General features: G+C 43.1%; 1 protein-coding gene across 1 annotated transcript in view; it reads left to right on the top strand.

Annotated features, from left to right (window-relative positions):
* SDK1 (sidekick cell adhesion molecule 1) overlaps positions 1–21,280 on the top strand; it is a 392,668-nt gene that overhangs the window by 342,055 nt on the left and 29,333 nt on the right. The window contains exons 34-38 of the mRNA XM_068699921.1: positions 980–1,039; positions 2,952–3,053; positions 17,689–17,804; positions 19,234–19,420; positions 20,379–20,516. Coding sequence (XP_068556022.1) covers positions 980–1,039; positions 2,952–3,053; positions 17,689–17,804; positions 19,234–19,420; positions 20,379–20,516 — 603 coding nt within the window. The remainder of the gene's footprint in view (positions 1–979; positions 1,040–2,951; positions 3,054–17,688; positions 17,805–19,233; positions 19,421–20,378; positions 20,517–21,280) is intronic.

Here is a 21,280-nt window from a genome sequence, read left to right on the forward strand (position 1 = left end):
TGTGGAAAAAGTGGATGTTTTAAACGTATCATAAGCTTCTAACTCTGCCCTCGTTTACATCATCAGTTCTGAACGAGAGTTCTGGGAGGGTACAGAGTTTTAACCAGAGGAGAGAAATAAAACTCCTATAGGTATAGGGTGTGCGCAGTTGTTGTTTTTTCCATACAAAGCTGAATGATTGGTTGTGTGTTTTATCATAAAATAATGACTTTGGATGCTCTCTAGTCTCATGGAGCTTGTAAAGCCTACTGTTTTCCTCTCTTCCCTCTTCTTGGCTGGCCCTGCAGCTATGTTCCTAATAGCTGTATAGTAGAAAACACCTTGCTGTACTTCTCCAGGGAGTCAAGAGAGAACAAAAGGGTTGGAGACGAGCATTTTAATAGAAACTTCCCTCTTTCTCCTTATAATATGACAGTGTTAACCTTAGTACACCTCTGTTCCTCACTGACCTGCAGTTTTGCACAGCTTAGCATATTATTACAGTTTGTTCACAGCAGGAATGTTGAATTCTGTAAGTGAAACTGTGGGAAATCTAACATACGTTTAAAGAATCAGGTCTTGTCCTATTGTAAGTGTTTGCTCTTTGTGGCCCGTGTTCCAGGTCTTTACCCTGCCGCTCCTCATGTTCTGAATTTTGCATGTTGAGAAATAAGAATGCAATACAGTGTTGAGAGATTCCCCCCTAGAAACTGTTTCCTTTTCACTCATTTATTCTATTTAATCTAGGAGTCAGAACATTTCTGTGTTGTATATTTGTGAGATACTCTGTTTGAGGAGGAAATGAAAGAACCCGTGTGAGTGAGATGCTTTTGATGTGTTACAAGAGTGATGTGGTTTTATTGCCCTTCAAGGTATAGTCCTGAAGCTCAAGTTGTGTATGTGTGTGCTGCATCATTTGCCTCTGTCTCTGCTGTACATCATTTGCAATAACTGTTTCCTTGCACTGTAACAAGCTTTCTGCTTTGCTTACCCTGAATAGCCCAAAGCAGCTTCAAGACAGTGAACAGCAGCTCTGCATTAACGACGTATGAATTAACACGTAAGTGCACATTGCCTTTAGATGAGACTCTTTTTAATGGCTCAAAATACAATATAGGCAAACTCCTATGGTTCTCCTCAGTGGATCTAGCAGAAATCAACACAGATTAATGATTCTGCTTTCTTGAGTTTCTTTTTCTTTAAGCTTTTGCTTTCCCTACATCAAAAGACATTGATGATGCAAGTAGGTAGCTGTTGTAAAAATGTGGCTGCTGGGAAGGTAAAACATTATTGACTGTAACAACCCAGTATTGCTGATGCTAAATGAATTTTGATATGCTTGCTACATATTCTGCAGTCCATCTGAGTTTAGCTGTATCACATCATTAGTCTTATGATTCAAACATTGCAATGCTCAAGCTTTCCGTGGAGTATGAGGCCAGTTTAGAGAGGGCCCAATGAATTTATATGCATCTCCAGAGGTGTTTTCAATTGGAAATGAATAAAATAGCATTCGACAGAGTTAAAAGGCAAGTTGCTTTGTAGTGATGATGGTTCACTAGATAGGTTTTGCCCAAGGCTTTTGAGTCACAGATTGTGATGGGCTAAAAAAAATATGAAACCCTATCCCCACTGAAACTTGCATGCATGAACTCTCATATGTTCCATTTTCTTCCACATCCAGTTAACACTAAAATCTCCCTTGTGGCTTTTCATGGCAGCGATTAAAGTTTCACTGTACCAGCTGCCTAGTACTGTACTTCCAATCAAGAGCTATATATCTTTAATTATTATTTTTTTTTATTAACAGACTAGCAAAACATTAGTGATATGTTGGGTATCACAGTATACCTGAGACCAGGGAACGATGCTGAATTCTGTGTCAAATAAAGGAGCAAGACACTTGTACATGCTTCTGTGAAACTGAAACTTGAAAATCCTGTATGATTAGACATATTGAACCTTACCAAACCAATGACATAGTATAACAGAGATAAGGGTACAATGTGATTTGTAGATAACAGAGAAAATTCATGGCAAAGGGAGAAATTTAGACCCTTGGCCATGCATGTCTTAATCCATTCAGTGATCATTTAAATACAGCAATTTATAGTATCAATCTCTTTCCTACTTTAATTTCACTGTTAAATATTTGTAGATGATATTTTTTTCTGTTAGGATTGATTATTTCATCCTGGATATGCAAAATCTGAAACTGCTGAGCTGCTGCCTCATCTAATGATGTTGACATGGTTCTACTCCACCCCCATTTACATCATTTAATTACCCCCATATCATTGTGTTTTCTTTTTTCACACTGCTTTCATTCTCATACCTCATCTGTAAGAGCAGTTTTTATATGCCAACAAAGAAATTGGTTGCCTGGTGGCCAAACAGAGCCCACACTTCAAATTCCACTTTCTCTTTGTGACTGATGTTTAAACTGTGATCACTTTGAGGGAGCAAGATATACTTGAATACTTTGCATGGGGCTCCAAATTCCTTGCTGCAGCAGTGGCATTGTCTAGCAGTGCAGCTGTTAAATGACTCCCCAGGTGAAAGTCCCAGGGGTTAGGCAAAGGCTTGAAGCCATGCTCTGTCCTACCAGTAGAGGAAATCAGAATGAGCTCAAATGGTGAACATTCAAAGCAAAGTCCTGCCTTTTCTCTGTCACCAAGAATGACCTAGAGATGTTCCCCTAGCTAGTTACCCATCAAGGATGATCCTTCCTATTGGAGCAACGGACTGAAGAAATGCTGGGAAAATTTTGTCATCTCATTGCAAAGATCTTTCTTAATTATGCAATTTCTGCTTTGATGTGTGTATTAAGGAAGGATGGAAGTAGATATTGCACTGTTCTAATGCTGTGTTTCACGAGAGAGATGTGGTGATAAAGAAGTAACAGAATATAAGAAATGTCAATAAAGTAATATAGGGTAAGTAATAATATTTAATATAATTTGCATTTTCAGAGTTGAAGAAATACAAGAGATATGAAGTGCTGATGACTGTGTATAATGTAATTGGTGAGAGCCCTACCAGCACACCAGTGGAAGTGTTTGTGGGTGAAGCAGGTAGGTAAAAAGAAATTTTTTTTTTTTTTTTTAAAGTGCCATCAAGTTCTAATATTCTCCAAATATTGGGAAAGGGTTGCTTTGAAAAATTGCACAACCATGATCACTAGCAGGTTTTCTGTAGTGTCCTCTCCTGGAATAGGTTGGCTCTGACAGCTTCTTGCCATTTGAAAGCCAGATGGTCTACAAGAATAAGGGAAGAGAGTGCATCTGAAAGAAAGAAGAGAAAATCTTTTTGGAGTCGCAGGAGGATGACTGTTCATACCAAATTGGCTTGAGGGGAAAATTGACTCAAGTTAAAGAAGTAAAAAGTAGAGCATAGGAAAGCCACAAGGGAAAAGAAACAAAACTGCAAAACAAGGGAGACTTGGAAAGCTGGTTCTTTTATTTTATAGCTCTATAGAGACATTGCCTGTGCCCCACATCTTGCTGTATTTTTATGCTCTTGAAGTCAAGAAGACATTGTGTCCGGTTTAATGGTAGCTCTGGAGTCACAGATGATGATTACTCTCAAGAACATGCAGACATTATATGCCAGCATCCAGCTTCTACCTAAGCTGTGTTTCAGTGCAATATTCATGCCATTACTTATTATGGTTGTAGTGCATGAAGTCGGGCTGTATTTCTGAAGTGTAACTGGCTGATCAATTTTAAATCCCTCCATTGGAAGGCCAGAGGCAGAAATCAGGACAAGAGAGTTAACTAGGCACTTCTTTGAATGCTTTGTAGAACAGGTGATTTTGCAGAGCACAGATAACACACAGCTGAGCCTGTTCTTCTCAGTAACTCTAGCTGAGCAGCCAGCGCAGGACTGGAATAGCTGATGTCTTCCTCACAGCCCCAGTGGCAGTGCGGTATTTACGGTGACCCCAGCTGGAGAGAGGCTGGTGCTGAAATAGTTGTTAGTTATGGTATCAATTTCTGCAGCAACATCTTTTTGAAGCCTAAAACAAGAATAGGCAGCAGCATGCACCCTCCTGTTGTTCAGTCTGCTGCCGGGAACAAATCTGATTGCACTTTTGTTCTTCTGTCTCAAGGCTAGGATGTAAAAGTTATCAAACTCGGTGCTAATACATTTTGTTGTTATTCATTAAATATATTGCTCAAAACTCAGTAAAGCACAGGGTTTGTTTTTTTTTAAACTCTGCTTAACCTTTGCATTTCAAATAAGGTGTACCAGTCGCTATCTTCCTCTGAAAACATCATAAATTAATCAGAGCAGCATGGTTCTGGAGAAACAGTTGGCAATATTTACATTTTTTCTAGCTTGCTGCTGCTCCAACTTCCTTCTGTAACTGCAGCAAAGGAAGCCCCAAGTGGAGCCAACTGTATCTGGCTTCAGAATACATTTTTGTTTCAGAACTAGAAATCTCACTGCTGCAAACTCAGCCAGCAACTACATTTCTACACGTGTACACAGCACAGAAAATCAGCTGGGGAAAACAAAAAGATGCTGGTATATCATGTCTCTCTTATTGTAACTCAGGGAACAGAGCACTGGAAGGAGCAAAACTTGGGAGGAAACAGATATGCAGGAGACCTTTCACAGGCAGGCAGAGCTGGTGTTTCTGAAGTTGTAGCATGACTCAGTGCGATTTGTAGAGATCCTGGATTTACCTCTGTTTCAGGACAATCTGGATTCATGCAGTAGAAGTGATGAACGTAGGAGCTTCCCGCAGATTTTCACACTTGTTGTGTGAAGTTACTATGCTTTGTTATATAACTGCTTCTTCCACCTCCAGAGCCGACTGTGATTTATACTGTGAGCAAAGTGATTGGAGCTGGTATGGCAATTTAAGTTTTAAATTGACTTGTGACACCTTTGAGTTAAAGTGTGCTGGGGAAATACAAGTTTTTGTTATTGTTGTTTGCTTGATGTTCTTACCCGTGGTAAAGGCAGTTAAGTAGCAAGCTGGAAAAAATGGGTCTGTTTAGCTTTGATGATGGGTCACCCATGTAAAAAATAGAGAAATCTTTCTCAGTAAACAACAGATGCTGGCAATGAGATCATAGCACTGCACACAAAGTTACTGAAGGGGACCAGCCCCAGGAAGACCCTGGATAATTTAAGTCCAAATACTGTGTTAAATGGTGTTTTGTTCTGCTGTTAGGGTTGCGGTAATTCTGGTAGGTGTGAGAAGATTCCTTTCAGTTGTGAAAAGGAATATACAGCATATGCCTTAAGGGGGAATGTGCTGTATTTAAGCCAGCACAGCGAAAATACCCAACTCTGTTGAATTCATAGTGTTTTGTACAGCATGGAGCATCCAAAAATCATACTGACGGTTGATGTGCTGTGCAGCATCAGAACAGTAAATGACCCGTCTCTGTCCAGTGCAGTCAGATAATCAGTGCAGAAGAAGAAGCATCCACAAATCCTTCCTTTGCTCTTGCCCTCTCCCCTGTTAGATTTGACGTTGTCCAATCATTGTACCTGGATTTTTACAGTAAGAACTCAAGTGAGCAATGGAGCCCCCTAACAAACTCAGAAATAAATAAACAAATAAATACACCATTAAAACCATCCTTCTGGCAGTTTTGCAAATCAAACGAGTAAAAAGCACCAGAACGAGGAGTTTCTTTCAAGCATGTTGTTTAGCCGTACCCAAACCAGCATCCTCCTCAGGCAGCTTGTGTGCTCAGCTCTCATTTGGCTCTGACCGAGGGGCAGGGAGAGATTTTGGGAACTCCGTAAGAACAACCTGCTGGTAGGCAAAGGGCTAGACGTGAATGACAGCTCCTGTATCCTGAGCAGCCAGGTAAACTAAGGGGCTACATGCAAGCAGGCTTTGTTTGGTTTTGTTTTGTTTGCTATAGGTGGACCAAAACTTTTCTCCCAGCAGTTTTCTCCCATAAGATGAAACAACCCAACGAAGGCTCCATTTTGTGTTCTGTCTGGGTGTTTGAAAAACTCCATGATGTGGGAGAGCAAACCTTCCCCACACCAGGAGACCAGGCAGGGACTGTGCTGTGTGCAGGGGCGCTGCGCTGCCTGGTCCCTCTGAGCAGAGCCGGTGCTGTTCCCACTTGCATCGAGCCTCTGGATTCCTCCCCTGCACTGCCTTAAGCTCCATGTAATAGGTGAATAGGTAAAAAAAAAAAAAAAAAAAAAGCCTATTTAGATCTGGCTGCAGCTCTGCCCTGCTCATTAGAGAGCCACGTGCAGCTCCTGACAAACGACAGAAAAACTGAAAGCTGCCACTTGCAGAAACGAGGAAGGGAGTTGCAGCCCCTTCGGCAAGCCCCCCTTTCGCCTTGTTAATTCATTTAACAGTTGAGCTGTCAGGGACTCCGGCTTTGATTGGGAAGGCAGTGAGTGTGCAGCGAGAGGCTGGGTACTGATAGTCGTCCCAGCCCTAAATGCAGCTGCTACCAGAGGTGCTGTTCTGCTTGACTGAAATTAAGACTCTGTTAGAGCAGCCACTACATCAAGTGCATTATTTTACCAGCTTGCTGTCGCTATCTGATTGTGTGGTGGGCTCTGGAGTTCAGGAGGCTCCACCACCTGCATTTTAATTAAACAGAAATCACAGGTTTGGGGCACGCGTGCTTCACCTAATTTGGGATGGTGAATAAAATGGAAGGCGGCAATACAAATCCTGCAGTAACGAGCCTGCAGCCTCCAGTGCTTTTGCTACATACTGCAAAGCTGTTCTGGATGAAAAATAATGGAATTCATAATTTCTTCCAGCAGCTGCTGCTGGAGGAGACCAAGTGTGTGTGTGGAGAGGAGGTAGCAGAAGGGGTGAAGTACGCTGAGAGATGCTTGGCTTTGAACAGGTTGTAAATCCATTCGTGTGGAGAGGGGAGTGATGTGTGTCATTATAACTGATGGCGACATTGGTGACCTTCAGAATTCACCAGAACTGATGAGGCTGGTTTGTTGTTCTTTTTAATAATGTTCTTTTTAATAATGATCTCTCAGTGCTCATTCTGCTAAAGGAAAGGGAAGGAGCAAAGAGCTGGGAAACAGAGATCCCCTTCTAAGAAGTCCTCCGCTGAAACACTGCTTTGTTGCTAACATCTTTCGGAAAAGCAGGTTTCCTCTCCATCTTGCTTTCATCAAAGTGAAACCATAGCTTAGAAAGGAACAGGCATGGGACAGAGGGATGACTGCTTCTCTTCTCTTACACTCTTCAAAAACTTGAATTTACCCCTTGATGTGAAGCTTGCAAATGCCAAAGTATTCTCATCTCTACCTGCAGGCCTCGTTCTTGTTGTGTGTTTGTATAAAATATCTTACGTGGACTCGCCTACCTGTTCTAGGTCACTTTTTGGAGAAGGGAGTCCCTCAGCACTACCTCGGGCCTCCTTTCTCTTACAGCACGGAAGCTTTATCTCCTTCTGTGCCCCGAACGTAGCTGGGAAGATGCTGTACGGAGAAGTCCCCTGTGCCTCCTTGTTAACAGCCTACAAGAAGAATGACAGCATTTCAACACATTAGAACTGGCAGCTTCAATCAGTCTGCTGTGGCCCCCTCGGCTGTTTTCTCCTATCTGTCTGGGACACGTGCGTTCTGCCTCTCAGTGGCTGGCTGTGCCTATGCAGATAGGCTCCGTGTTGCTGCTGGCACAGCTAGAAGAACTGGGTGGGCATTTCCATCCCAGACTCCACTGGAGGAGGGAAGAGAGGGATTATCGTGGCCGTTTCACACTGCAGTTGTCTAAAACCTGTCAGCCTAGGGACAGCATCTTCCCTTGATAAACAAAAGGGGAGGGAGAGAAGCTATTGGAAAGCAGTATAATAAAGAAATCACTGGTTTTGCTTTCTTCCACTTTAAACAAAGGGATTGACCTTCCTTGGCGCTTTGGAAGTGCCAAGCCTTTGGTATGTTAGGGTATTTGCATTTTAATTTTTGACAATTCTGAACATCAGCAGAAGGCTACTTTTGGGGGACAGCAGGGTGTTTGATACATTGATTTTACTTTCCCTTCATCTTCAATATAAAAAATTTTGCAGGGCTGTTGCAATAACAGGCATGTCCTGCTCCAGGCTTGACACTGGGTTTTCATCCTGTCCCCAGTGCCTTTCTCTCTAAGCCACTGAGCTCAGAGTTAAAGATCCAAGTGAGGTTCACCAACAACGTGCTAAAAGAACAGAGTAAAATCAGAACAGAGCAAGGAAGGAAAACTATAGGAAGATGCTGGGGGGAAAAGAAGTGAAAAGACCTTTTCCACTCCAAACAGGATATAAACCTCTTTTCTGCTTCTCTTGCGTTACTGCAAGCCATTACAACTACAATCCCTAAATCTCAACAGCACTCCCTTTCAGACAGCAGGATCAGCCACTGGGTAGATCACATCAGTATTTTGTGGTGTATTTTAAACTCCAGACTCACTGTATACATGGTTTCCACTTGGGGCTTGTCTGCAGCTGGTCCAATTTGGATTTGTTGTTCCCATCACTGCTCCACTGGTGGTAATAGCAGTATAGATAGCACTCAGTTGCATTATCTAATCCTGCAGGGTTATGACAGCATAGTAAAAAATAACAAACTAAAGCGTGCCTACATTAGAGCATTAGTCGTTGCTTGTTACCGGTGGAGCTGCGCTGCTGGGGAATTATGGATATGAATTTTCTCGATAAACCCTACCTCCATTTCCTACTCCAATTGGCTATTTTTGAAGGGTAATTTTAAGTTCTTAATTTGTGTATAGATGAGTGCAGAGGTTCCAGAATTAAACTTCAGAATTTGGTAGCTTAGCTCAGTAGCTGATCTTAGAACGGCAAAACAGAAAGTAACCATGCCAGTGTGAGTCTGTGGAAAAAGTGTCCTTAATGTCAACATGTCAAAAAGACATCCCTGCAGCTCTCTGGAGACTGAAATCTAATGTCAAGGCAGAAGGAAGCAGACTCTAAGTGGGAGTCATACTGCTGTCAAAGCAAGTTATTCTGCCATACAGGAAAAGGAATTTTAAGAGAATTTACTAGAAAGCAGTGGCCAGATTGAGACATAGATTTTGATGGGTTTATTTGACATCTTTAATTCTCCATTGATGATCCAGAAGCTCCCTAAAATGATTTGCAGTGTTTTCATGCTGCAAGTAAAAGCTGAATGTGCGCCTCATTAACAGCTCATTAAGTTGTTAATATTGGTCATAAGCAGCCTTTGGTACAGCACAATGCTTTATACAGTGCAGCAGCTCCTGCTTAGCTCTGGTTTAATTGCCTCTTTTTATCACATCTCAATGTGGGAAAGATGTTTCTGTCCAACCAAAAATCTAATCGGGTTTTGATCAACTGAGCTTCCTTATCTCTTCCACTGCTATTGTTGGCGTAGGTGGTGTTGGGCTGCAATTGGCACACGATGTTTTGCTGGGATGATGAACTTCTGTCTCGCAAACCCACCAATTTGATGTCGATTTTCAGCACTGACCATAGCCTGAGACAGACATACTATCTGTGCTTGAATTCATCATCAGGACTCCCGCCTTTGTTCTGTAGCTGGTGCAAGCAGCAGTGGGAGCGACAGGACAAATTGGCCGTTCACAGTTCTGCTGCGGTGTTATATGGCCTGTGAAGAGCTGAGTGCGGGGACATCCCTGCACAGAGGGCAGAGGGATGAGAAGTCTGATCGTGTATGCAGAGCCTTACTGAGCTGACAGCAGAGCTACTCCATTAAAAGCAAAGGAATTAACCTTCCTTTCAAAAACATGAGCAATCTGTAATAAAGTAAAACGGACCATAAATCGCACTGGTAAAGAAGTGGGGAAGCCCCTGCCTGATAACTCATATTCAAGCAGACCCAGGCTAGAGTTGGAGTATTTTTGACTAAAGGGTTATATTTTCAGCCAAATTTCTGTTTACTCTAATTGCACAGTCCTGCTCTGCTTGTTTTGCTTCATCCTGGGATATGTGAGCAAAATGTAGTTTTTTTCACACAGGTCTCAGCTCCTGTGGCTTTGTCTCCTCTGGATGGCTTTGCTGTGAAGCCAGCTGTAGAGATGCACAGTTGGTTTTCTTTTCTGACATCTGTTTGCTGTATCCATCGTCAATCATGGTCCTGGAGGCATTTCAGGTTGCCTCTTGTCGACTGAAAGCAAAAAAGTTGCCATTCTTATTATGAAAGTATGAGTTAGCAATATTCTAAAACATCATGGCCACAAAGATCCAGACACTAATATGGTGTCAGCGACAGAGGACCACAGTAATGAATTCACAGATATTATGATTGTAAAATAAACTAGGAGAAAACTTTCACTCAAAAGTTTAGAAGACATAAATTTAGACTCTCTCTCCCCAGGACCATGGGATTACAGTCCTGAAAGGTTTCCCTGGGGTTCCCTTACCATTGCAATCTGTAAATCCTAAATTAATCCCTCATTGGAGGTCAACTATACGACTTGCTTCAAAAGCCGCAGGGAAAGGTTATCTCAGTGGCAGATCTTACCTGCTCAGTTTGACTTTTTTGATACAGCTTTTAACGTTTGGGATATGGCAAACCCAGTGGAGATTCACCCTAATTATTTGATATGTTCTCCTGACTTTAGTGGAAGGTAAGGAGACGTTGGCGCTTATTAGGCTGTAGTAGGTGCTGCTGTTAGCGAACACTAAGTGGGTGCTTTTGTCTGCTGCCATGAACTTGTGGTATTATGATATTGGAGTGTGGGATTAACAAGTTATAATGAGAGGAGCATGAGTGTAAATGGCAGAGGAGGAGTCTCGGGTATCAGCCTGAGAGTTGTTCTGAAGTGGGTAGCGTTGCTGCTGTCTAATGGACTTTTTTAAGAGAACTGAGAGTGGTGCTTTCCCAGGTGGTGCTGCTCCCACTCCTGGTGCAAGTGGGAGAGGAGTCGGGCTGGAGCACCAAACACTCAGCAGTCCTTCGCCACCTCATGCGTCCTTGAACAACCTTCAGTACATCCCGGGGGGTGAATCCTGTGCTCATCGAAGCCGACACTGCTCCTAGTTACACAACTTTCACACTGGGTTAGCTCCACTCGCTTTAGTGGAACTAACCCTAATTTACATCGATGTGAGAAGGGATTTCAGCATGAGGGTTTACACTGGCATGTTTGTTTGTGCGTACCTAATGCGTGTCAGACTCTTGCTGTTCCTGCTCGTGGGTCTATCTCTGCTGACTGATGGGCTGCCTTTGTGTGAGAGTATCCTTGTTGACACAGAGAAAATAGAGAAAAAAAAGCATATTTTATTATTTTCCCCTTCCCGTTTTAACCACCTGCATGCCCTTTCCAGAGGCAGTCTGACAGTTTTGTAAGGGCTTTACTTCTGGGTCGGTTGTTCTCGGTCTCTTGATGGATAATCTCAGTATGCAATGTGATAGCCTATTTTAGGTTTTTATTAGCTAAGTAGAACTGCGGGCTTCAGCAAAAGCCAAGTGTGTAGCTTTTGTTTGCAGGGTCTATTTCACTGTACCGCTCTATAGCATGCATCTTGGTTTAGGCGTTGTGCTGTGAACACAGTAACTTTTCTGCATCACTCAGATCATCTCTGCCCCAGGAACATCCCAGATTGCACATAGCTCATTGGGAAAACTGAACTCTGAGTTAAAAGATCAGCAATCACTGCACCAGTGTTTTCACCACTGCTGGAAGAGATGGTGAGGGAGAGGATGAGAATTACTTCTGCTTGATTCACTTGCCAGTTTATAAAGGTTCTTCATGAATAAGTCATATCCGTGGAGGTTTCCTCAGAACATGATTGCCTCCTTAGTTTGAAAAAATGGCACTAGCAGATAACCTCCTAGAGTCTGGGTCCATGGAAAGAATACCCATTTCTAGTCCTTGTTTCATTTCAATGTTTTTTTCCAATACGTGTGTTGAATGTGATCTCTCCTTCTTTAACTACCTGCATCCCTCTACACACCTCTCCAGAAGGCTGATGATATGCCTAGAGGATGTTGGGAAGCCTCCCAGTGATTAGCAGAGAAGCTGGGTTGGGTGTGTTACTCCTGGGTATCATTCGCAGCTGCTTTTATTTGCATTTTTTCATGACCTTAATACCCTTTATAATGTGATGTGGTGAAATATGGCTACTGCACAAAATGTAGTGTTCAGGCAGGGGGCAAGTCTTTGTCTACCCAGATAAAATGGCACAGAAGAAAGTAGTGGTGGGTGCTCTAGGTTCTTCAAATCTCCATCCTGACAGCGTTTTTCTCCTTACCATCCCTTCTTTCCCACCAAGGTAGATTTGTCTTTCTTTTTTGGCTCGATTAGACTGTGCTCCCTCTTCATCAGTGCTCACAAAGGTGAGAAAGTTCTTCTTCGAGTTAGTCTTGTATCGACTTCTCTTGGTCTCTTGTACACTAGGAAATGTTTCAATTTCTCTAACACTGATCTATGCAATCTTGTAAATCAGCACATAATTCACCACGCTGAAGAACGGGTTATTTCCTACTTAAAGCCGTCTGTTTGCAGCTGCCCTCCAGTAGGAGGTTGGGCTTCTCAAAGGTGAGAGAGATCAGAGAACTCCTTTTCTCAGATTCAGGTCAAGTCGCAGGGTGACACAAGCCTGTCGAGGCTGGTAACTGGCAGAGCACTAGGTTTTGGTGCCAAATTGTGATGGCAGAATAAGAGGGTAAGAGCATCATCAGGTCTGGTGTTAGCAAACAGAGTTGTGTTGGAGGGGTTAAGGATGTCAGTCACTATGTGTGCTTTTGAATGTGGATCTGCCTGTCCTACTGCATCTGAAATACATCTGAATAGCCCCAGAAAGAGCAGCTCTTGGAAAGAAAAAAAAAAAAAAAAGTGTGTACTTCCATCACAAAAATGTAGCCTTGCTTAAAACAGGCAGAAATTGGTGGGAAACATCTTTTACATTCTAAATATAGCTTGTACTGCCTTGTCACAGCAGAAAGCAGCTTCACAGTTGCTGTTTTTGAAGCACAATTAACTAATTGTTATTGAACTAATCAGCATAGCTCACACAGCATTCCTAATGGCACAGAGGTACTGCCGCACAGAGGAAGCATTCCTCGCTCCCACCTTTCTTTCACAGGCACTGTAAGAAAATGGCCAATAAGCACAGAATGTTTTTCTCTCATGCTGCTTTTCCTTCATGGAAGGAATGACTACAAACATTTGCAAATACACCCCTTTGTTCTTTCTCGGGAGGATACCATCCTTGTGTTTCTTCTCTAAGCCCAGACTGCAAGAAAGCCTCTTATATTTCCCTTTGCCCATTCTGCTGATCAGCCTCAGCTGTTTTATCTTGTGACCTTCTGTTTGTTTTGTTGTGTTTGGCTTTTTATAATCCACTTAACAGTTGCTTATCTCTGCCATAACTTGAGGGCAGCGGCTGCAGAGGGAGCGGGAAGGATCTGTTCTCCATCCCGCTGCAGGAACAGAACTTCAGTGCAGCGAGGCTGGCTTTGGCCAGACGTTAAGGAAAACAAGTAACCCAAGAGTACGCTTTAAGAGTTATTAAAATAGACAGAGCCCGTGTGGGGATGGCAGAGGAATTTGGAAAGGGGACAGTGGCCAAGATTACCCAAACATCTGACCAGCAGAGCTGAGCCCAGTGTGATGCAGGAGGCTGGATTGTCTGAGCCCTCTCAGGATCCTTTCCAGCTCCATTTTTCCAGGACCGCGTGTGCCAGGAACCAATGTGTAAACCTGGAAGGTGCTGCGTGTTCATGCTGTAATTGTGCGCTTATGCTACATTAAATATTGCTGTGTCTCTCTTGTTGTAGGGAGAAGGTAGCTAAGATTACAGTTGATATGCTAGAACATGCTCCAACCACCCCTCCATTAGAATGTGTAGACATACAGATTAGAGGCTTTTAGGGCCTGGAGCTGTCTTTATTCTGTGTTTATGCAACACATTGTGCAATGAGATTCTGGCCTCTAGGTGCTAACACCAAAATGCAAATATATTGATTACTAGGGAATAAAAGCAGGCATGTTCACAAAAGCATGCTTTGATGAACAAGGAGGGGGGGAAATGCTTGCTAGATAGAAAAGGATCAGAGGTCTTTATAGAACAGAAATTTGCTTGGGATTGTTTGGAACTGTGGGATCAAGCTGTTGCACAGAAAATCTTTGGTCTCTTTCACTGCTTCACTGCTTTTTCTTTTTTCTTTTTTTTTTTTTTTGTCTGCATGTTTATTTAAATGACATGAGTACATGAGTATCGGGGCATCTTGTCCCAGACTTGTCTGTGAATTGCCTGACATAATACTGGCTTTATTTAAGTAATTTGAAAGACGGTAGAGGAGAAGTCTTTCTCTACCCAGAAATTTGAGCAGATGCAACAGCAGCAAGGAATGCTTTATAAAAACAGTTATTAAGTTTACCCGATGAATCACAAGGATTTGTAGCCTACCTGTGGCAACTGTCACTAAGAAAAGGAACAGTACTTTCATATTGATGAAAAGCTCGTACTGCCACACAGCCCAGAGAGCAAATATCCCAGGCAAGCAGTGAGAAAAACTAAGGTGAACCTTCTGCGGTGCATGGAGATCTAGTGCAGAGCCACTGGGGATTTAAAGCACCTTCTCTTTAAAGGTTATAAGCATTTCCAAGCTCAAATTGTCTGCAGCGTGAGCAGAGGCTGTTCAGTTCAAGTGCAAATGAGGACAGTGATAAGTTTAAATTTGGATGTAGATGTGTAACTTTTTTAATGCATCCATTTTCACTCTCGTTGCTCTAACTCCAGATAGACTTGTTGTCTTTTCACAACCGTGCCAACATCAACCCAGTCCATAGCTATTGGTATTTTTACTAATTACTATACAAGGCTTTTCTCCTTACTTTTTGACTGAGAGTTTCAAGGAGATTATCTTAAAGGTGAATTGAAATCCGATAAGAAAAGAAATGTTTGTAAATATCTGCAGGAGATTCCAAAGCAGGATACTTGCAGAGAATTAGATTTCATGAATGCATACATATTTTTCAGGGAAAGTGAAATGCCTTCCACCTGCCATGACCTGAATTTGGACCCTCAGGGGTCTATGTCACTCCTGCTGTAGTTGATAATGTCACTAACACCTAAAGCAGTGTGAGGTATGAGGCTTTAACCTCGCTTTTTATGTATTAGTGATTTCAACAGCCATGAAAAAATCAGAGCTCGGTAATCTTGAACTGCATTCCTAGAAGGTAAAAAGCTTTTGAATTCACATTTAAAATGCATTCACTTTTATTGGCACAGGCTGTCCATACATTCAGTGAGTGGTCTGGGGTTTCAAGCAGGTAGAGTCTTTAGGGATGTGTTTCTTCCTTTTTAAAGTATTTCATTTCACTGTTAGTGTAATGTGCTGTGTGCACAGAGCCGCAGCAAGAGTAAGCAGCACTTTTCTGCTGTCCCTTGCTGTCAACAAGAAATCTGTGCTTAGAAGAGGAGGGACAGATCAGCCTTTGAAAGTTGAACACAGGGACAGACTCACAGGGCACAAAACCAACACAATTTGCATGTTGTTGAGGCTCTGGGGTGGTGAAATGTCTTTTTTTCCACAGTCTTTTATTTTTTATTTTTCCCCTCCCATCAAATTCTCCACCGCCATGCCAGCAAAAGTGCAGTTCCAGCAGCGACGGTGTCAGTGGAGAGTGATCACTGGCAGTTTTTAACCATTGTGTTTCTTAGACGTGCTCTATAAAAAGGGTTTGAGGAAAAATGGTGTTTTTGTGGCAGCAGGCTGCACACGCCGGCTCTTCTAATGGTCGCAGCTCGGAAGCAGCAATTGTTCCAGGCTGGTGTGTAGGATCCAAAGAAAAATGCTATTGCAGACACCGCTTCAGACCTGGGTATTGAAAGCACTTTGAAGCTGTCAGCTCAGGACAGACAGTAGTGTCACTACCTAGAAAGAAAATACATCGCTAAAGTGATCCATTTTCCTGTGATTGTACATATTCCTGTTTCTCTGAGCATGTCATCATCTGCAAATCTCTGAGATGTATTTTCAGGTTTGTATTATGTGATCGGTTTGGCTTTGCACTCTGATATGTGCTGCGAAAGTCTCAAAATGCTGAGATTTTTGGTCCTTAGCAGCACTACATTGCAGTGAATGCAGCCAGCAAGCCAGCTAGCTGCCCCCTTCAATACCCCAGAGAAACAAAGGAAGGCAGGGCAGCAATTAGATGAGAGCACCCCTGTGAACAAGCCAAACCTATGTTTTACTGACAGTCATTGTCACCTAGTGCGTTTGGTACATCCAGCCAAAAAAAAGAAACAAAAAAATATAACAAACAAATAGTTTTAGCTGAGCACTGGGATAATGGCTATTTTCAATTTTGCCTTTCACATTTTAATTGTACAGCAATAATTTTGCAATAGAGTTGCCGGTGGCAAACATGCAAAAGACATGAACTTTATTTATGTTTTGGATTATTAATGTGGCTGTTAAAATTCCTCCAGTTAGTTTTGATTGAATTGTTTTTTTGTGCGATTCTGTCGTTTAATGGAGCGGTAAATAAGAATTTCTGATAATGAGCCCAAGCATCTGTCACAACAACCTGGCGCTGGTTATTAACATTTCCATTAACGGCAGGGTGGGCAGTGATAATATGGAAACCACACAGTTAGAACAAAATAAATAGTTGGTGTCAGGCTGAGTGGGTGTTAATTACTATTTTATTTTATAATGCTGGGGGGAGGGAGTATCGGTAGAAAAGTGTGACTTATGAAGGTCATTCTCTCTAAAGAAGGAAGTCTCCAGAGGAACAGATAACCGGGGCTATCTTACTTGAGTGGTGAATGTTTTATCACTTCTATTTATGGCCCATAAACGGGCAGAGAGAAAAGAGGCAGCTTTCTCAGGTAGGCTGGGTGAAGGCTGCAGCACCACGAGCACAGAGAAAGGGGAAGCGTGCCCTTTGCCCTGCCTTTCCCTTCCCACTTCTGGAGTTCGAACACGACACGCTTCAACATCTCTCCTGGAAACAAAATGTGCTGTTTTGTTAAGATCTGCTGGAGGCAGAGGCAGCAGGTCTGGAAAGCAGACCTTGCTAGCCACTGGGGAGGAAAATCCATCCGCATCGAGTTGGATCCCAACAAAAGGGAAAGCTGGTGTGACCCAGGTGCGCTCAAAGGAAGCCAAAGATTAGTTTTCTTGCATAGCACAATGCAAAGAAGTGCCACCAGGAGCCCAGGAGATCCAGTATGTGTATGGGTAGGTGTAATGAAATCAAGGCTAACAAGTAGCAAGCTAAAAGCCATTCTGTCATACATAAAATATTAGTTGAATCGATTAGTATCTGTTTTGGGAGGTGGTTTTCAGCAGCATTTTGGTCCTCATTCTCAGTGCTACAAAGGCCTGTAAGAAAGGCCGGGCTGCCAGAGCGAGGGGCCTGCCTCGTCCCACAGTTGCTTTCAAGGCTGTTGTTGAGGAGCCCAGCATCGCTGCCAAAGGCAAGCCTGAAACATCACCACAGAATAAAGAAAAGATTTGCTTTTATTTCCCAAAGCTGCTGACAGGATTGAGTTTATTCACTGTCTAACCCGGTCTGTGTGAGACAGAGCATCGCGCTCTCTGGAGGCTCGGCGGCTTCTCCATCCACGCGCGCTGCCGCTTTATACCTGAGACTTCCCCGCGATGCTGACGCCTCCAGGGCCAGCTCTGTTAGCTGGCTGGTGGCGTAAACAGAGCCTGTCCTGGGTCCTTCCGCAAATGGAACATTGCAGCCTGGATATGAACTAGTTCTGCTTGTCACTATTAATTCTTCTGTCCTCCTCTCTCTAGCTCCGGCGATGGCCCCACAGAACATCCAAGTAAACTCCCTTTCTGCGAGCCAGCTGGAGCTCACCTGGGACCCTCCTCCCGCCGACAGCCAAAATGGGAATATACAAGGCTACAAGGCAATACTTCTGCTTCTGCTGGTTTCATTTGTCTTGCTTGGCTTTGCTCTGACTTGTAAGATAGCTCTATAACTACAGCTGCCCTCACTGCACAAGGCAAATTAAAACAGCATTCAGACTGTGGTGTGGAAATGGCACTGTGTCCTGAAATCTAAAGAAAGAAAATGAGGCAGGGGAAAGGGGGGAGAAAAGGAAAAGAGTGTTGCTATTTGCAGAGAAAGGAGAGCATGGGGAAACAGGGCACACAGACAGGGAGGCAGCTACACTTATTCAGGCAACATATCTGCTCCAAAAAGCAACAGAGACAGCAGAGCTTGGGGCAAAAAAGTATTGAAGAACACTAACTGAGCTTTCTATCTATCAATTGTTCCAAAGCTATTAGGAAAAGCAGTACTTCCTCCAAGCTAGAAGCCTGAGCCAGGTCAGATTTCACAAGAATTATTTCATTTCCTTAACTTTAACAAAATTAAATCATAGTATTAATTGCATTTGGTTCATAGGAGACAAGGACGTTGCGCAGGCATGTTGTTTAGCTTCTCCAGCAAGAGAATGGACCCTCAGAGAGTGGAAATGGGCAAGTCTACAAACACTGGAGCTTGGCTGGGGTTCAGTGTCTGGCTCTGCCTCTCTCCATGAATTTAGATCCATAAGCGAAGAAAAGCCAAGCCAATGTGAATAATCTGGCATCCCTTCTTGGCAGTAACAAGCAACCTTATATATCAATTCATGTTCTTTTCCTTTTCTATGTATATAGATGGCTCTAACAGCTTGGCTTGTAGAGCCAAGGTAGAGTCTCGCCTTGGCTCATTCTTTCAACTTTCTGGCTTGCTTTGGCCTGTTGTAATGCTCTCCGTGCCAGGCCTGTCCAATAAGTAGGGTTGGCACCACTTTTCTCTTGGAATCGTCTTCTCCAAAGCCTAATTTTATGGCATCGGGATAAAAATTATGTAAGGCGAGAATGGGGAAAAGTACCTCAAGGAACTTTAGGGAAAGTCTTTATTACCATCTTCAGGAAGACATTTGCTTGGCTGTCCTGTGAACACAAATGGTGAATCTGTTGTGTGCATAAGGAGACAAATTATGGGAGCATTGTATCACGGTGCCAGTGCTGACAGGCAGATAGCATTTTAGGAAGAATTCAGAAACTGACCTGTCATTGCTGAGCTCTGGCAGCTCCTATCTATTGTCATTAGGCCACATTCTTCAACTTGTGCTCTATTTTTGAATGATGTGCTCAGTTACATGGTCACAAGACTCAGGGTAAGTTCCAAAGGGGAAGAAAAGATTGGGCCTATGGTGAAAAGCGTTAGCATCCCATTTAATGGAGGATCCCAGAGCAAGGCTGCTCCGTCCTCCTGATCTTTTACAGCTGTAAAGCCAGGATGTTTTAGAGGTGTGGATATACTAAAACACCTCCCTGTTCCAACAGATTTATTACTGGGAGAGCGACGTCCAAAATGACACGGAGAAAGTGAAGGTCCTTTTCCTTCCGGAGACGACTGTCCGGCTCAAAAACCTGACCAGCCACACGCGGTACATGGTCTGCATTTCTGCCTTCAATGCAGCTGGGGATGGCCCAAGGAGCAGCCCCTCGCAGGGCAGGACACACCAGGCTGGTATGGGATCGCTTTTTTGCCTCAAAGCATGGACTTGGTGGTCACCAGCAAATAACTGGGCAGCGGCTGGGGTGGTTGTCCAGGAGGACTGTACTGGTGTTTAGAGTTATCTTTAGACAGGTCATTACATTATAATGGTTGTGGAGGGGGGAAAAAAGGGGATCAGAAAAGGCAATCGTGGGAAAGGGAACAGTGCAGTGGAAGCTAGAACAGGCAGGCAGAATGACTGATCCCTCTGCGAGCTGATCCAGAATGAAACTGTCTGCGGGTCTCTGTGCGGCCGCTGCTATCACATCTGAAAATCTAAACTTGTCTACAGAGCCTGGAAATTCCCCAAGCAGTCTTGTGAGAGAAGTGCTGAGATTTTTGCAATTCATCTTTTTTTTTCTTTTTATTTTTTTTTTAAGCCACATAGGCTGAGCTGTGCTGGATGTGACCGCAGTGGGAGCGCTCCAGCACTGCAGCAGGCAGCACCATCGTGGCTGGCCATGAGGAGGAAGCATGCACTTGAGCTGTGTGCTCACTTAGTACCCTTTTGTCTGTCAGCCCTCTAATTCTGCTACTCTTCTGAGGGAGTTAACTTGAGAAATCCCAGCATCTGCAGCACGTTTCCACCAGAAATGACAGGGGGATATCAAACATGTAAATGCTGCAAGTTTTCTGAAAATCAGCAGCTAGATAGAGAGCGAAGACAAACTTAGTGTCCCTGTGAGAGTCTTTTCCTTCTTTGTCATGTCTCCTTGCTTGCTTTTGAGATCCAATTTTGCAGTGGAGTGGGTGGTTTTCTTAGGAGAGGCTGTATTTATGATTGATTCTGGGAAATTTTGATCCAATTGGTAAATCCCATTCTTAGTTTGTGTCCTTTAGATTTAGTCTGGGAAAAAAAATGTTCTATAATACGTATGTATATCAGATTCACTATGCCTGCTGCAACTCAATATATTTGTAATCCTTTCAGCACCCAGTGCTCCCAGCTTCTTGGCATTCTCTGAAATCACTTCCACGACACTCAACGTGTCTTGGGGCGAGCCGACAGCAGCGAATGGAGTCCTGCAGGGTTATCGAGTAGTCTATGAGCCTTTGGCTCCCGTCCAGGGTAAGAAAGACCTAAGATCATACATATTCATAGGAAAATGACAGAAATGCACTGAAGCATCTTTTATCTCTGCCCAATTTCCTACTTGCTCTCTGCCATTTTCCAAGAGAGGCCAGGTGGCAGAGGGTAAGTAAAACAATTCTGCTTTTGCCAAAACTATTCAGCAAACTGTAATATTGTGGAATATAGCTTTTGTCTGTCCTCTCTCATTTTCTTGCACAAACTATATTCTGCATGATTTGAAAAGTCATTTTACTGCCATTGTTACCCAGTGTGGGAGAAGAGGAAACTCAGCCTGAGCGTGCCTGATTGTCTCCCCGTGTTGCGCTATAAAATTGCTGAGTGGGCTCCATCCCAGAATAGTCGTCAGGCTCATTTGTGTTTCTGATCACATTATGTGTCACTTCTGTTATCGCAAAGATTGCCTGGGCATCAAATGTGTTAGTCATCACTGGTACCACTGCTACTTTTGACAGGGGAGAATAACTGTGATAGAGTTTTAGTCGTGTCTGTTTACACAGAGTTTTCAGGCAGCATTTTTAACCCAGCACTAGATTTAAGCTACACCACAACAATGTGGTGGCCACAAATGTTTCCTTCATTTGCCAGAACAGCAACAGAAAATAATTTGGCAATTTATCTGAAAACAAATGTAAATTGATTTCAAAGGTGAATTAGAAAAGATTGCAGTTTGGGGATGGTCTTATTAATATTTTTGTATTCCTGGTAGATTGCCAGTAGTTCAATAGTATGTCCAACTTTGG

Source organism: Anas acuta, chromosome 15 (assembly GCF_963932015.1).
Source record: "Anas acuta chromosome 15, bAnaAcu1.1, whole genome shotgun sequence".
Taxonomy (NCBI): domain Eukaryota; kingdom Metazoa; phylum Chordata; class Aves; order Anseriformes; family Anatidae; genus Anas; species Anas acuta.